This window comes from Pseudophryne corroboree, chromosome 12, assembly GCF_028390025.1.
Source record: "Pseudophryne corroboree isolate aPseCor3 chromosome 12, aPseCor3.hap2, whole genome shotgun sequence".
In the NCBI taxonomy this organism is placed as follows: Eukaryota; Metazoa; Chordata; class Amphibia; order Anura; family Myobatrachidae; genus Pseudophryne; species Pseudophryne corroboree.
The window spans coordinates 81210687-81227304 of NC_086455.1; the positions used below are offsets into that span (position 1 = coordinate 81210687).

A 16618-nucleotide genomic window follows, 5' to 3' on the forward strand; every position below is an offset into this window, starting at 1 on the left:
CAAGTCTTGCAGAAGAAGTCCGCACTTGGGACGGGCGCCCAGCATCCTCTACGGACTACGAGAAATAGATTTACCGGTAAGTAAAATCTTATTTTCTCTAACGTCCTTGAGGATGCTGGGACTCCGTAAGGACCATGGGGATTATACCAAAGCTCCAAAACGGGCGGGAGAGTGCGGATGACTCTGCAGCACCGATTGAGCAAACAGGAGGTCCTCCACAGCCAGGGTATCAAACTTGTAAAACTTTGCAAAGGTGTTTCAACCCGACCAAGTAGCAGCTCGGCACAATTGCAATGCCGAGACCCCTCGGGCAGCCGCCCAAGAATAGCCCACTTTCCTAGTGGAATGGGCCTTAACCGATTTAGGCAATGGCAAACCTGCCGTAGAATGCGCCTGCTGAATCGTATTACAGATCCAGCGAGCAATAGTCTGCTTTGAAGCAGGAGCGCCAACCTTGTTGGCCGCATACAGAACAAACAGAGCTTCAGTCTTCCTGATTCTAGCCGTTCTGGTCACATAAATCTTCAAAGCCCTGACCACATCCAGGGACTCGGAATCCTCCAAGTCCCGTGTAGCCACAGGCACGACAATAGGTTGGTTCACAAGAAAAGATGAGACCACTTTTGGCAGAAAGTGAGGACGAGTCCTCAACTCTGCCCTATCCACGTGAAAAACAAAGTATGGGCTTTTATGTGATAAAGCCGCCAATTCTGAAACACGTCTTGCCGAAGCCAACAACATGACCCTTTCCACGTGAGGTATTTCAACTCCACAGTTTTGAGTGGTTCAAACCAAGGTGACTTGAGGAAACGTAACACCACGTTAAGATCCCAAGGCGCCACCGGAGGCACAAAGGGAGGCTGAATATGCAGCACACCCTTCACAAAAGTCTGTACTTCAGGAAGAGAGGCTAATTCTCTTTGAAAGAAAATGGATAAGGCCGAAATTTGGACCTTTATGGACCCTAATTTTAGGGTGAAGGAAGTGAAGTAGACAGCCCAAATGGAACTCCTCCGTAGGAGCAGCTCTGGCCTCACACCAAGAAACATATTTTCGCCATATACGGTGATAATGTTGATCAGGGTAGGAATGACCTCCTCCGGAATCCCTTTTTCCGCTGGGATCCAGCGTTCAACCGCCATGCCGTCAAACGCAGCCGCGGTAAGTCTTGGAACAGACAGGCCCCCTGCCGCAGCAGGTCCTGCCTTAGAGGAAGAGGCCACGGATCTTCTGTGAGCAACTCTTGCAGCTCCGGATACCAAGTCCTCCGTGGCCAATCTGGAACAATGAGGATTGTTCTGACCCTGCTCATTCTTATTATTCTCAACACTTTGGGTATGAGAGGAAGAGGAGGAAACACATAGACCGATCTGAACACACAAGGTGTCACCAGAGCGTCCACCGCTACCGCCTGAGGGTCCCTTCACCTGGCGCAATACCGCTTTAGCTTTTTGTTGAGACGGGATGCCATCATGTCTATTTGAGGCAGTCCCCACCGACCCGTGATCTGTGCGAAGACTTCTTGATGAAGTCCCCACTCTCCCGGATGCAGGTCGTGCCTGCTGAGGAAGTCCGCCTCCCAGTTGTCCACCCCCGGTATGAAAACTGCTGATAGCGTGCTTACATGGCCTTCCGCCCAGCGTAGAATCCTGGTCGCTTCTGCCATGACCACTCTGCTCCTCGTTCCGCCTTGGCGGTTTATATGAGCCACTGCCGTGACATTGTCTGACTGAATCAGAACCGGTTTTTCCCGAAGCAATTCCTCTGCTTGACGCAGGGCGTTGTATATGGCCCTCAACTCCAGGACGCTGATGTGGAGACAAGTCTCTAGATTTGACCAGAGACCTTGGAAATTTCTTCCCAGTGTGACTGCTCCCCAGCCTCGGAGGCTGAATGCCGAACCTGCGACCCTCTAGTAGGTGAGCACTGTGCAGCCACCACAGGAGAGATACCCTGGTCCTGGGAGACAGGGTGATCCTTCGATGCATTTGTAAATGGGACCCGGACCACTTGTCCAAGAGGTCCCATTGAAAAGTCCTCGCATGGAACCTGCCGAAAGGGATGGCCTCGTATGAAGCCACCATCTTCCCCAGGACCCGCGTGTAATGATGCACTGAAACCTGTTTTGGTTTTAATAGGTTCCTGACCAGGGCTATGAGCTCCTGAACCTTTTCGACCGGAAGAAAAACCTTTTTCTGGTCTGTGTCTAGAATCAGGCCCAAAAAAGTTAGATGCGTTGTAGGGACTAGCTGGGACTTCGGTATATTGAGAATCCAGCCGCGTAACTGCAACGTCTTCATGAACAGAGACACGCTGTCCAGCAACTTCTCCCGAGATCTCGCCTTTATGAGGAGATCGTCCAAGTATGGGATAATTGTGACCCCCTGCCTGCGCAGGAGCACCATCATTTCCGCCATTACCTTGGTGAAAATTCTCGGGGCCGTGGAAAGCCCAAACGGCAACGTCTGAAATTGGTAGTGACAGTCATGCACTGCAAATCTCAGGAACGCCTGGTGAGGGGGGGGAATACCGGAACATGAAGGTAAGCATCCTTTATGTCCAGGGACACCATCCAATCCCCCCCTCCAGGCTGGCGATGACCGCCCTGAGTGATTCCATTTTGAACTAGAACCTCATCAAGTACAGGTTCAGGGATTTTAGGTTTAAAATGGGTCTGACCGAACCATCCGGTTTCGGGACCACAAAACTGGGTTGAGTAATATCCCTCTCCTTGCTGGAGATGACGAACTGTGACAATCACCTGTTGAATATACAAATTTTGGATTGCTGCCAACACTAGCTCCCTCTCTGACGGGGAAGCCGGCAGAGCCGACTTGAAAAACCGGCGAGGAGGCAAGTCTTCGAATTCCAGCCTGTATCCTTGAGAAACAATCTCTAATGCCCAGGGATCCACCTGCGAGTGAACCCAGACGTGGCTGAAAAACCAAAGACGAGCCCCAACTAGATCTGCCTCCCCCCGGGAAGCCCCAGCGTCATGCGGTGGACTTTGCAGACGCAGGGGAGGACTTCTGCTCTTGGGAACTAGCTGTGTGCAGCTTCTTTCCCCTGCCTTTCCCTCTGGCAACAAAGGACGATCCCCGTACCTTTTTGTTTTTATTGGAACGAAAGGACTGCATTTGATAATGGAGGTGCCTTTTTTGTATGCTGCGGGGGGACATAAGGTAAGAAATTCGACTTACCAGCCGTAGCAGTAGAGACAAGGTCCGAGAGGCCGTCTCCAAACAACTCCTCCCCTATGTAAGGCAAGGACTCCATATGCCGCTTTGAATCGGCGTCTCCCGTCCACTGTCGGGTCCACAAGAGCCGCCTAGCAGAAATAGACATAGCATTTATTCTGGAGCTTAATAAACAAATGTCTCTCTGAGCATCCCTCATATACAAGGCAGCATCTTTGATATGCTCTATGGTCATTTGAATGGCATCCCTATCTAAGGTGTCAATCTCCGTAGATAAGGAATCTGCCCATGCCACAACCGCACTACAAACCCAGGCCGACGCCATAGCCGGTCTAACAATAGTACCTGAATGAGTGTAAATGTGCTTCATGGTAATTTCCTGCCTGCGATCAGCAGGATCCTTGAGGGAAGCCGTATCCTGAGAAGGCAGTGCCACCTTTTTGGACAAGCGTGTCAGCGCCTTGTCTACTTTAGGCGAAGATTCCCATCGTATCCTATCAGTTTGTGGAAAAGGATACGCCATAAGAATCCTTTTGGGAACTTGTGGTCTCCTATCCGGAGATTCCCAAGCCTTTTCGCACAATTCACTCAGCTCAAATGAGGACGGAAAGGTGACTTCAGGCTTTTTCCCTTTATACATGTGTACCCTCGTGTCAGGGACAGGGGGTTCCTCAGTAATATGCAAAACCTCTTTAATGGCAATAATAATGTACCGAATACCTTTTGCCACCCTCGGCTGTAATTTTGCATCTTCATAGTCGACACTAGAGTCAGTATCCGTGTCGGTATCTGTGTCATCGATCTGGGATATGGTGCGCTTCTGAGACCCCGAAGGGCCTGGCGCCACAGGGACAGGCATGGACTGGCTACCTGACTGATCCCTAGCTTCAGCCTTGTCTAACCGTTTATGCAATAGATTGACATTTGCATTCAAGACATTCAGCATATCCACCCATTCCGGTGTCGGTGTTGCCGACAGCGACCTGACATTCAAGCACTCCCCCCTCCACATTAAGCGAGCCTTCCTCGTCAAACATCTCGACACACGCGTACCGACACTTCACACACACAGGGAACCTCTTTTCTGAAGACAGTATCCCCTTCAAGGCCCTTTGGAGAGACAGAGAGAGAGTATGCCAGCGCCAGCACACACCCCAGCGCAATGACCCTGGAGACCAACACAAAATGTTTTTCCCCCAGCCGAGCTGTATAATATGTTATCCGCCAATTATGTGCCCACCCCCCTCTCTTTTAAACACCCCTTCACCGTGTGTAAGCAGGGGAGATTCCGGGGTGCTTCCTCTCAGCGGTGCTGTGGAGAGAAAATGGCGCTGGTGAGTGCTGAGGGAGAAGCCCCGCCCCCTCGGCGGCGGGCTTCTGTCCCGATCAAACTTACTAAAATATGGCGGGGGCTCTTTTATATACATGTACAGTGCCCACCTGTACATGTATATTGTCTTTTGCCATAATAGAGGTGTTCTATTGCTGCCCAGGTCACCACCCCCATGCACCCTGCACCCTTACAGTGACCGGAGTATGTGAGGTGTATGGGAGCAATGACGCACAGCTGCAGTGCTGTGCGTTACCTCAGTGAAGCTGAAGGCTTCTGCCGCCTGACGTCTTCTTCTAGCTCTGTGAGAACGGCGGCGCGGCTCTGGGGGTGGACGCCCAGTAAGAACCTGTGTTCACCCCCTCTGGAGCTAATGGTGTCCAGTAGCCGAGAAAGCAGAGCCCATCTTAGACAAGAAGGTCTGCCCCTCTCTCCTCAGTCCCTCGATGCAGGGAGCCTGTTGCCAGCAGTGCTCCCTGTAAAAAAGTAGAAAAAAATCCAAACAAAAATGCTTCTAGGCAGAGAACTCAGGAGAGCTCTCTGCAGTGCACCCATCCTGCTCTGGGCACAGTGTAAAACTGAGGTCTGGAGGAGGGGCATAGAGGGAGGAGCCAGTGCACACCCAGAATCCAAAGCTTTCTTAAAGTGCCCTATCTCCTGCGGAGCCCGTCTATTCCCCATGGTCCTTACAGAGTCCCAGCATCCTCAAGGACGTTAGAGAAATAATAATAATTTCGCTTGGCACGACTTAAAGGGCTGTGTTTAGCGTTACTGCAGCAAGAATGTAAGTCGAGGGAGGACACATCTGTACATGCTCATTTGTGAATGTTATGTAAGCAATGGATGCATTGTAAAGGCTGTATTTATTAGTTACATAACATTCATATACAACCTGACAGTCTACCGTTATTTCTATATCTTACAATACATGTACATGTTCACTGTATAAACTAAGTTCTTTAGCATTTTTAATAAACAAAGCTTTTGTTCAATTGGCAGCCTGAGTGTGTAAGCTGATAAAAGGTTACGTTTCATTCAGGTACAGTGTGATTGACCGGCGGACGGGATGCCGGCTGTCACAATACAGATACCGGCATCCTGATCTTTGCAACCCTGACACGGGAGAGGTAACCGATATCCCCTCTCCCGTACCCCTAACTCCACCTTACCCAAAACCTAACCCTTCCACCGGTGGTGCCTAAACTTACCCCTCCCCCCTTCCCTTCTACACAGCCTAATTTCACCAACACCCTAACCCCTCCCCCTCCCATCCCACAACCTACCCCTAACTCCCCTGGGTGGCAGCTATGACTAACCTTCCACCCCAGCCCTCCGCTATATATACGGTTGGGATTCCGGCGTCTGTATTCAGACTGTCGGGCTCCCGACAGCTGGCATCTGAAGCGCAACCCTTTTATTCCCATGCATTCTGCGATGCACTGACCAGGAAGTATTGGTAAGACAAGGCATAGTAGGCTATACATACCTAATTAAAATATCTTATAGTAACACATGGTTATTTTAAATAGCAAACTCCAAGTCACTAACAGGTCCAAACGGTACAGGTACACACCATTTCTAAAGGTCAGCATCTCCCTCAGTTCCTCATGATCGCAAGGGTGGGTAAAGTCAAACACACTGTGCCCAGTAAGTTCAAACTGCAAATAAAATAAAACACTTTAGCAGGCGAGCTAAATGTAACCCTGCTCGAATTCCTCACTCTGCTTTTGGCCTTTAAGTTTCACCAGCGGAATTTGTCCTCAAGAGTTCTTAGCCCTAATCCTTTCACAACAGACGGCTAAATAAATTACATCAAAATACACTACTTATATTAAGATAATCACATCATAACTGAAATAACCTCTGTTTTAAAAAAAATAAAAAAGGGAACATGGACAAATTAAAGTCCAAAAACAAAAAATTATTATTTTTTGGCTAGACTGTCCTTTTGGTTGTTTTTTCGGTTCCCTTTTCATTTTTTAACAGCAGAGGTTATTTCAATTATTATGTTATTATCTCAAGTTTATTTCGATCTACACTGTGTATACCAATCCTCTTTACTTAACATCTCTGTACATAGAGCACTACATTATAGTAGTACAGGCACAGGATGCACTAACTATATTGTTCTACTGAATTAGAGGACATTGCATCCTTGCAGCCAAACCCAATCCCCTCGTAGTGATGTTTTATCAGCTAAATAAATGATCCATCACAGCCGTATTCGTAGACCACGTTCCAGAAAATGTGGATATCCGGAGTGCAAAATAGCCGTAATTTAAAAAAATTAAATACATTTTTAAGAAAGCAAAACAAAAAAAAGTGAAAATTTGCAGGTCTGAAAGGGTCGAATGTGAAACATTTTGTACAACATTTCCTCACTACATTATTAATCTCGAATAAACTTTATTTCTTTTTATACTCTGTGCTGTTATAGTCTGACTTCATGACCTGAGGGGGCTGAGTACAGGCACGAAATGACCCTTCAAGTGCAGACCTTCATTAGATTGCATTGTAAGAGGCAGAAAAATTACGTACACAGTATGGTATCACCAAATGGCCAGTGTCTGATTAACCATTGGCTGATGTGACTGTAGGCTGGCTCACCAGAACATTTATGTTGGTGGCAGCCACACAGCTTAATTAAAGACCTGACTTGTTAGCTGCCCAGCCATACGGAGGAGGCATAGAGGGATGTTCTTAAAGGCACTACCAGATGGCTGTAATTACGTGGCCATGTAACTTACTGCTAAAACCTTTCCATGCAATTATCTTTTGTATTCGTTACCTGCACAAGGGCATTAGTAATGACAATTTCCTGAGCATGCATCTGCACAATGCTCTGTGTTTAGCAGTATTGCATGGGGCACCACAAGTGTATAAGCCTGTTTAATCAGGCCCTGAAAACAGGCCCGTAGAGAAGAATCCTGTCCTACCTGTGTAAGTCCCATGCACTTGTTGACGTTCTCAGATAGATAAATCATATCTCCTTCCTCAGTCAGGACTAAAACAAATCCTTCCAACGCCTTTAGATAAAAGCAATTGAGCTGCTTCTCCATTTCAGATTCCCCATCCAAGTCACCTAAAAAATTAAAATAAATAAAAAAAGTACTTGTGACCAATGACCATATGTCATTAGCAGAAGGATCATTGGTGGTCATTCCGAGTTGTTAGCTAGCTGTTTTCGGTCGCTGTGCAGCGATCAGGCAAAAAGAAAAAAATCGGCAATGCGCACGTGCGACGTGCTTTCACAACAGCCAATGCAGTTTTACACAAGGTCTAGCAACGCTTTTTAATCGCACTGCTGGCCGCAGAGTGATTGACAGGAAGTGGGTGTTTCTGGGAGGTAACTGGCCGTTTTCAGGGAGTGTGTGAAAAAACGCAGGCGTGCCACGGGGAAACGCAGGCGTGCCACGGGGAAACGCAGAGCGTGTTCGTGACGTCAAAACAGGAACTAAATAGTCTGCTGTGATCGTAAGCTAGGAGTAGGTCTGGAGCTACTCTGAAGCTGCACAAAATTATTTTGTAGCCGCTCTGTGATCCTTTCGTTCGCACTTCTGCTAAGCTAAGATACACTCCCAGAGGGCAGCGGCTTAGCGTTTGCACGGCTGCTAAAAGCAGCTAGCGAACAACTCGGAATGAGGGCCATTGTAATAACAAAGAATGGCTTCAGATTATTTATCCTATTGACATGTTAACCTTTGATTATGGATATTTGGACTAGCTATGAACAGTTTTGAGAATAATGTTACATCTCAGTCCTCAGTTACAATAGACATTTATACCAGAAATATTTTTATATCAGGTGCAAGTCGGATCCTGCAAGCCATTCTCATGGCAAACACACACTGAATTACATTTGCAAGCCAATTCTAAACTTACACTGATTTTCTAGACAAAATCTCTGGTGGTTTTTTTTGTGCCCAAGCAGGTGAAAAGGTAAGGGAAAAATCTTTATTTTAAAGGTAAACATAACGGGACAGTGCAGAATCTGGTGCACCCATCCCAATGAATAATCACGTATTTGGAGGGGTTTGAATAACATAGTTTGGTTAAGAGAGAGATTATCAGTTTTCAGGTGAATTTCTCTAAAAAGCTGAAAAATGGGTTGAATAATGTGGGACCGATACGTCGAGGTGCTGATAGGGTATAAAGGTTTATTCCAATGTTCTACAAACTTGTATAAAAACACTGAAAAATTACTATACAGATATTTTTCTGTACTCCAAAATGCCGTAAAGACTTTCAGTTGCTTGCGATCCATTTGACACCTATAAGAAACAACCCCACTACTTTCCTTATGGCCACCAACAGCCTTCCATATGGTCCAGCTATATCAGTAGTCACTTTTTTAGGTGGCCCAGGATTTTTTCATGAACTTCTCCCAGGTCACAGTGGGTTGAAAAATCTTGCAACATCGCAGTGAGTAAGTGAACTGGTATTTCTTGGGTATACACCAACAGAAAACGTGAGGAAGAGAAGTCCCGGTTTACTCGAGGTGTCCCCACGCTGTCAGGTCCGTTCTCCAAAGTTCCAGTCAGTCCAGCACACAAGAGTCCCCAGCTTAAGCGCTTTCGGATAACATATCCTTCTTCAGAATGCTGACCTGACAGCGTGGGGACACCTCGAGTAAACCGGGACTTGCGGTGACTATAATCCGTGCTGCTAGTAGCTGTTTTCCTCTTGCCCTGATGTCCATGCAATTCCTTCCTTGTTTTATGCTATTTTCAAGTCTGTGTTTTGTGAGTGGTTTTTATTAAATACCTTTTAAATATACACAGACAGGATTGCACTATTTTTTATTTTCTCTTTTTTATGTGCCATTTGGATTTTATGCTCTCTGCATATTTATGGAGTTGAGTCATCACGCTTATGGATTTCTACATGTGAATTTAACAATTCCATCATGTGAGTGAGACCAAGAAGTAATAAAGATCCATCAATCTATTTGGAATACACTATGTTTTTGTGTTTCTTTTTGTTATATCCTTAGATTTCATATTTGTGGAAGGTGAATCTTAATTCACCCATTTTTCTCTCCGGCTGTGAGAATATTTTATGTAAGCATCTCTGTGTGTCCATAGAAGTGACAAGTTGCGCCATCTCTTCCTCACGTTTTCTGTTGGTGTATGTTCTTGAAGTGAAACCACGGTGAAGGTTTCTTTGTGTGGGACGAGAGGCTGACACTTGTTAAAAGCGCAAGAAAGATCTCCTTTCTTTTTCTAACTGATATTTCTTGGGTGCATGCATTAGTGCAATGTATGACAGGTTAATGAAACAAACTCGCTTTCGCAACCACTCACATAACTAGATTGACTCTTTGGTATTATTTACTAGAGAATAAAAGGCGTTTACTGTTGTCTATTGCCTTTACCTCGGCTGGGAGCAAAACACTATGGGTGAGATTCAAATGATGTATCACGCCCAATTTCCTTTCTAAAATGATCTCCGTTATCGCGCATATTGCGCCCATAGTAATCAGGTTTAGCTGTGTAAAGGGTTGGGTGCCTCGCTACTCCAGGGGTAGCGAGCTGAAATAATGATACAACGTCCCTGAGGGCAGAAACAGAATGGGTGTGGAAAGGGGTGAAAAGAATTGAATCCCGCCCTATGTCTCAAAAGAGTAAGTTCCTTAATGTCATGCTCACAGCTCTAACCAAAAAATGGACATGTTTTGAACCAGTTTTCAACACACACTTACCAGAATCAAGTAGCCTTCTAATGCGCAGGTAACTGATGGCGAGTCTCATTATGGAGGCTTTATCCAGGTGCGAGGTGACATTGTGAGGCAATGGCAGCTGGTGGGAGAGTTCATAAAAGACCTCAGACTCCTTACTTCTCCGACATCTTGCTGCATCTCGGGATTTCTCCTTCCGGCGCTCTGAACTAACCCTGCAATCAGAATGGATACATTGAGCTAAGAAAACAGAACGTGATGCAATTTACTCTGCATTGAAGAGTAATACAAAGCCACACAAACCTGCTCCGTGTAGATCTGTACTGAAACTTAAAGTGGTTCTGTATAAAGCGACTATATCTAGTTTTACTGTGGTCCCATCGTAGAACACATTTAAAACAAGTAATTAAACACAATTCTTTATGACAAAAGAACGTCTGGAGAATTAAAATACATGTAAAACAATCCACAGTAATGACACTTTTTTCATGTGCAAAGTCTTAATAAAAACTTGTATATGGTCACAGTAAAGTTCTGCACATTGTGTTTTAGCCTGCCTGTTTTGTGTGCAGTATCGTTCTAGGGAACTTTGTGCTTTGCACAATAGAATGAAAGTGGTAAAGAATTCCGCATTTTTACATTCTCGTTATAGACTATGAAGGGCACATCACTGTACAAAGACTTTACCTAAGGAAGCAAACAATATAAACTAGGTTGCAGTGAACAGTCAGGGTATTACCTTCCCTGTCCAATAGACAGCTGAGAGGCTTCCCACAACTTTCTGACCAGCTCCGGATATGAACCGATACAGGTCAAAAGGCAGAGAGGGCAGACGTTTAAACTGAATCTGCCCCGCATATGAGTCCACCAATATACACAGTGCATCACTACACAGCAAGACTGCTAACCTGTTACGCTTGAGAAGCACCTCCTTCCCAACGGCACAGTCTCACGCAGAGGCGCTGAAACTAAACAGGTCCATCCCATTCTCTGCGCAGTGTGATACGTAGGAAGATATAGAAAATAAGAATTTACTTACCGATAATTCTATTTCTCGTAGTCCGTAGTGGATGCTGGGGACTCCGTCAGGACCATGGGGAATAGCGGCTCCGCAGGAGACAGGGCACAAAAGTAAAAGCTTTAGGATCAGGTGGTGTGCACTGGCTCCTCCCCCTATGACCCTCCTCCAAGCCTCAGTTAGGATACTGTGCCCGGACGAGCGTACACAATAAGGAAGGATTTTGAATCCCGGGTAAGACTCATACCAGCCACACCAATCACACTGTACAACCTGTGATCTGAACCCAGTTAACAGCATGATAACAGCGGAGCCTCTGAAAAGATGGCTCACAACAATAATAATCCGATTTTTGTAACAATAACTATGTACAAATATTGCAGACAATCCGCACTTGGGATGGGCGCCCAGCATCCACTACGGACTACGAGAAATAGAATTATCGGTAAGTAAATTCTTATTTTCTCTGACGTCCTAAGTGGATGCTGGGGACTCCGTCAGGACCATGGGGATTATACCAAAGCTCCCAAACGGGCGGGAGAGTGCGGATGACTCTGCAGCACCGAATGAGAGAACTCCAGGTCCTCCTCAGCCAGGGTATCAAATTTGTAGAATTTTTCAAACGTGTTTGCCCCTGACCAAGTAGCAGCTCGGCAAAGTTGTAAAGCCGAGACCCCTCGGGCAGCCGCCCAAGATGAGCCCACCTTCCTTGTGGAATGGGCATTTACATATTTTGGCTGTGGCAGGCCTGCCACAGAATGTGCAAGCTGAATTGTACTACACATCCAACTAGCAATCGTCTGCTTAGAAGCAAGAGCACCCAGTTTGTTGGGTGCATACAGGATAACAGCAAGTCAGTTTTCCTGACTCCAGCCGTCCTGGAAACCTATATTTTCAGGGCCCTGACAACATCCAGCAACTTGGAGTCCTCCAAGTCCCTAGTAGCCGCAGGTACCACAATAAGCTGGTTCAGGTGAAACGCTGACACCACCTTAGGGAGAAACTGGGGACGAGTCCGCAGCTCTGCCCTGTCCGAATGGACAATCAGATATGGGCTTTTGTGAGACAAAGCCGCCAATTCTGACACGCGCCTGGCCGAGGCCAGGGCCAACAGCATGGTCACTTTCCATGTGAGATATTTCAAATCCACAGATTTGAGCGGTTTAAACCAATGTGATTTGAGGAATCCCAGAACTACGTTGAGATCCCACAGTGCCACTGGAGGCACAAAAGGGGGTTGTATATGCAGTACTCCCTTGACAAACATCTGGACTTCAGGAACTGAAGCCAATTCTTTTTGGAAGAAAATCGACAGGGCCGAAATTTGAACCTTAATGGACCCCAATTTGAGGCCCATAGACACTCCTGTTTGTAGGAAATGCAGGAATCGACCGAGTTGAAATTCCTCCGTGGGGGCCTTCCTGGCCTCACACCATGCAACATATTTTCGCCAATGCGGTGATAATGTTGTGCGGTCACCTCCTTCCTGGCTCTGACCAGGGTAGGGATGACCTCTTCCGGAATGCCTTTTTCCCTTAGGATCCGGCGTTTAACCGCCATGCCGTCAAACGCAGCCGCGGTAAGTCTTGGAACAGACATGATCCTTGCAGAAGCAAGTCCCTTCTTAGTATCTCTTGAAGTTCCGGGTACCAAGTCCTTCTTGGCCAATCCGGAGCCACGAGTATAGTTCTTACTCCTCTCCGTCTTATAATTCTCAGTACCTTGGGTATGAGAGGCAGAGGAGGGAACACATACACCGACTGGTACACCCACGGTGTTACCAGAGCGTCCTAGCTATTGCCTGAGGGTCTCTTGACCTGGCGCAATACCTGTCCAGTTTTTTATTCAGACGGGACGCCATCTTCCTGCTGAGGAAGTCTGCTTCCCAGTTGTCCACTCCCGGAATGAACACCGCTGACAGTGTTATCACATGATTTTTCGCCCAGCGAAGAATCCTTGCTGCCATTGCCCTCCTGCTTCTTGTGCCGCCCTGTCTGTTTACGTGGGCGACTGCCGTGATGTTGTCCGACTGGATCAGCACCGGTTGACTTTGAAGCAGAGGTCTTCCTAGGCTCAGAGCATTGTAAATTGCCCTTAGCTCCAGTATATTTATGTGGAGAGAAGTCTCCAGACTTGACCACACTCCTTGGACATTTCTTCCCTGTGTGACTGCTCCCCAGCCTCCCAGGCTGGCATCCGTGGTCACCAGAACCCAGTCCTGAATGCCGAATGTGCTGCCCTCTAGTAGATGAGCACTCTGCAGCCACCACAGAAGAGACACCCTTGTCCTTGGAGACAGGATTATCCGCTGATGCATCTGAAGATGCGATCCGGACCATTCGTCCAGCAGATCCCACTGAAAAATTCTTGCGTGAAATCTGCCGAATGGAATCGCTTCGTAAGAAGCCACCATTTTTCCCAGGACTCTTGTGCATTGATGCACTGACACTTGGCCTGGTTTTAGGAGGTTTCTGACTAGCTCGGATAACTCCCTGGCTTTCTCCTCCAAGAGAAACACCTTTTTCTGGACTGTGTCCATAATCATCCCTAGGAACAGCAGACGTGTCGTCGGAAACAGCTGCGATTTTGGAATATTTAGAATCCACCCTTGCTGTCGTAGAACTACTTGAGATAGTGCTACTCCGACCTCCAACTGTTCTCTGGACCTTGCCCTTATCAGGAGATCGTCCAAGTAAGGGATAATTAAGACGCCTTTTCTTTGAAGAAGAATCATCATTTCGGCCATTACCTTGGTAAAGACCCGGGGTGCCGTGGACAATCCAAACGGCAGCGTCTGAAACTGATAGTGACAGTTCTGTACCACGAACCTGAGGTACCCTTGGTGAGAAGGGCAAATTGGGACATGGAGGTAAGCATCCTTGATGTCCAGGGACACCATATAGTCCCCTTCTTCCTGGTTCGCTATCACTGCTCTGAGTGACTCCATCTTGATTTGAACCTTTGTATGTAAGTGTTCAAAGATTTCAGATTTAGAATAGGTCTCACCGAGCCGTCTGGCTTCAGTACCACAATATAGTGTGGAATAATACCCCTTTCCTTGTTGTAGGAGGGGTACTTTGATTATCACCTGCTGGGAATACAGCTTGTGAATTGTTTTCAATACTGCCTCCCTGTCTGAGGGAGACGTTGGTAAAGCAGACTTCAGGAACCTGCGAGGGGGAGACGTCTCGAATCTCCAATCTGTACCCCTGGGATACTACTTGTAGGATCCAGGGGTCCACTTGCGAGTGAGCCCACTGCGCGCTGAAACTTGAGACGACCCCCCACCGCACCTGAGTCCGCTTGTACGGCCCCAGCGTCATGCTGAGGACTTGGCAGAAGCGGTGGAGGGCTTCTGTTCCTGGGAAGGGGCTGCCTGCTGCAGTCTTCTTCTCTTTCCTCTATCCCTGGGCAGATATGACTGGCCTTTTGCCCGCTTGCCCTTATGGGGACGAAAGGACTGAGGCTGAAAAGACGGTGTCTTTTTCTGCTGAGATGTGACTTGGGGTAAAAAAGGTGGATTTTCCAGCTGTTGCCGTGGCCACCAGGTCCGATGGACCGACCCCAAATAACTCCTCCCCTTTATACGGCAATACTTCCATGTGTTGTTTGGAATCTGCATCACCTGACCACTGTCGTGTCCATAAACATCTTCTGGCAGATATGGACATCGCACTTACTCTTGATGCCAGAGTGCAAATATCCCTCTGTGCATCTCGCATATATAGAAATGCATCCTTTAAATGCTCTATAGTCAATAAAATACTGTCCCTGTCAAGGGTATCAATATTTTCAGTCAGGGAATCCGACCAAGCCACCCCAGCACTGCACATCCAGGCTGAGGCGATCGCTGGTCGCAGTATAACACCAGTATGTGTGTATATACTTTTTAGGATATTTTTCAGCCTCCTATCAGCTGGCTCTTTGAGGGCGGCCGTATCTGGAGACGGTAACGCCACTTGTTTTGATAAGCGTGTGAGCGCCTTATCCACCCTAAGGGGTGTTTCCCAACGCGCCCTAACTTCTGGCGGGAAAGGGTATAACGCCAATAATTTTCTATCGGGGGAAACCCACGCATCATCACACACTTCATTTAATTTATCTGATTCAGGAAAAACTACAGGTAGTTTTTTCACACCCCACATAATACCCTTTTTTGTGGTACTTGTAGTATCAGAAATATGTAACACCTCCTTCATTGCCCTTAACATGTAACGTGTGGCCCTAATGGAAAATACGTTTGTTTCTTCACCGTCGACACTGGAGTCAGTGTCCGTGTCTGTGTCGACCGACTGAGGTAAATGGGCGTTTTAAAGCCCCTGACGGTGTTTGAGACGCCTGGACAGGTACTAATTGGTTTGCCGGCCGTCTCATGTCGTCAACCGACCTTGCAGCGTGTTGACATTATCACGTAATTCCCTAAATAAGCCATCCATTCCGGTGTCGACTCCCTAGAGAGTGACATCACCATTACAGGCAATTGCTCCGCCTCCTCACCAACATCGTCCTCATACATGTCGACACACACGTACCGACACACAGCACACACACAGGGAATGCTCTGATAGAGGACAGGACCCCACTAGCCCTTTGGGGAGACAGAGGGAGAGTTTGCCAGCACACACCAAAACGCTATAATTATACAGGGACAACCTTATATAAGTGTTTTCCCTTATAGCATCTTAATATATTATAATATCGCCACACAAAATGCCCCCCCTCTCTGTTTTAACCCTGTTTCTGTAGTGCAGTGCAGGGGAGAGCGTGGGAGCCTTCCTAGCAGCGGAGCTGTGTAGGAAAATGGCGCTGTGTGCTGAGGAGAATAGGCCCCGTCCCCTTTTCGGCGGGCTTCTTCTCCCGTTTTTCTGACAACCTGGCAGGGGTTAAATACATCCATATAGCCCCAGAGGCTATATGTGATGTATTTTTAGCCAGCATAGGTACTTTCATTGCTGCCCAGGGCACCCCCCCCAGCGCCCTGCACCCTCAGTGACCGTTGGTGTGAAGTGTGCTGAGAGCAATGGCGCACAGCTGCAGTGCTGTGCGCTACCTCATGAAGACTGAGAAGTCTTCAGCCGCCGATTTCTGGACCTCTTCTCTCTTCGGCATCTGCAAGGGGGTCGGCGGCGCGGCTCCGGTGACCCATCCAGGCTGTACCTGTGATCGTCCCTCTGGAGCTAGTGTCCAGTAGCCTAAGAAGCCAATCCATCCTGCACGCAGGTGAGTTCACTTCTTCTCCCCTAAGTCCCTCGTTGCAGTGAGCCTGTTGCCAGCAGCACTCACTGAAAATAAAAAACCTAAGAAAACTTTTACTCTAAGCAGCTCTTTAGGAGAGCCACCTAGATTGCACCCTTCTCGGCCGGGCACAAAAACCTAACTGAGGCTTGGAGGAGGGT

The 16618-nt window shown here is 47.4% G+C and overlaps 1 protein-coding gene and 1 long non-coding RNA gene across 2 annotated transcripts in view; one reads left to right on the forward strand and one right to left on the reverse strand.

Moving 5' to 3' along the window:
• Positions 1-16618, forward strand: part of LOC134980739 (uncharacterized) — a 148509-nt gene that overhangs the window by 129179 nt on the left and 2712 nt on the right. The window lies entirely within an intron of this gene.
• The window catches only part of HIF1A (hypoxia inducible factor 1 subunit alpha), a 155334-nt gene that overhangs the window by 38808 nt on the left and 99908 nt on the right, over positions 1-16618 (reverse strand). The window contains exons 2-4 of the mRNA XM_063947699.1: positions 10229-10419; positions 7464-7609; positions 6101-6185 (exon numbers count right to left, since the gene is read on the reverse strand). Coding sequence (XP_063803769.1) covers positions 6101-6185; positions 7464-7609; positions 10229-10419 — 422 coding nt within the window. The remainder of the gene's footprint in view (positions 1-6100; positions 6186-7463; positions 7610-10228; positions 10420-16618) is intronic.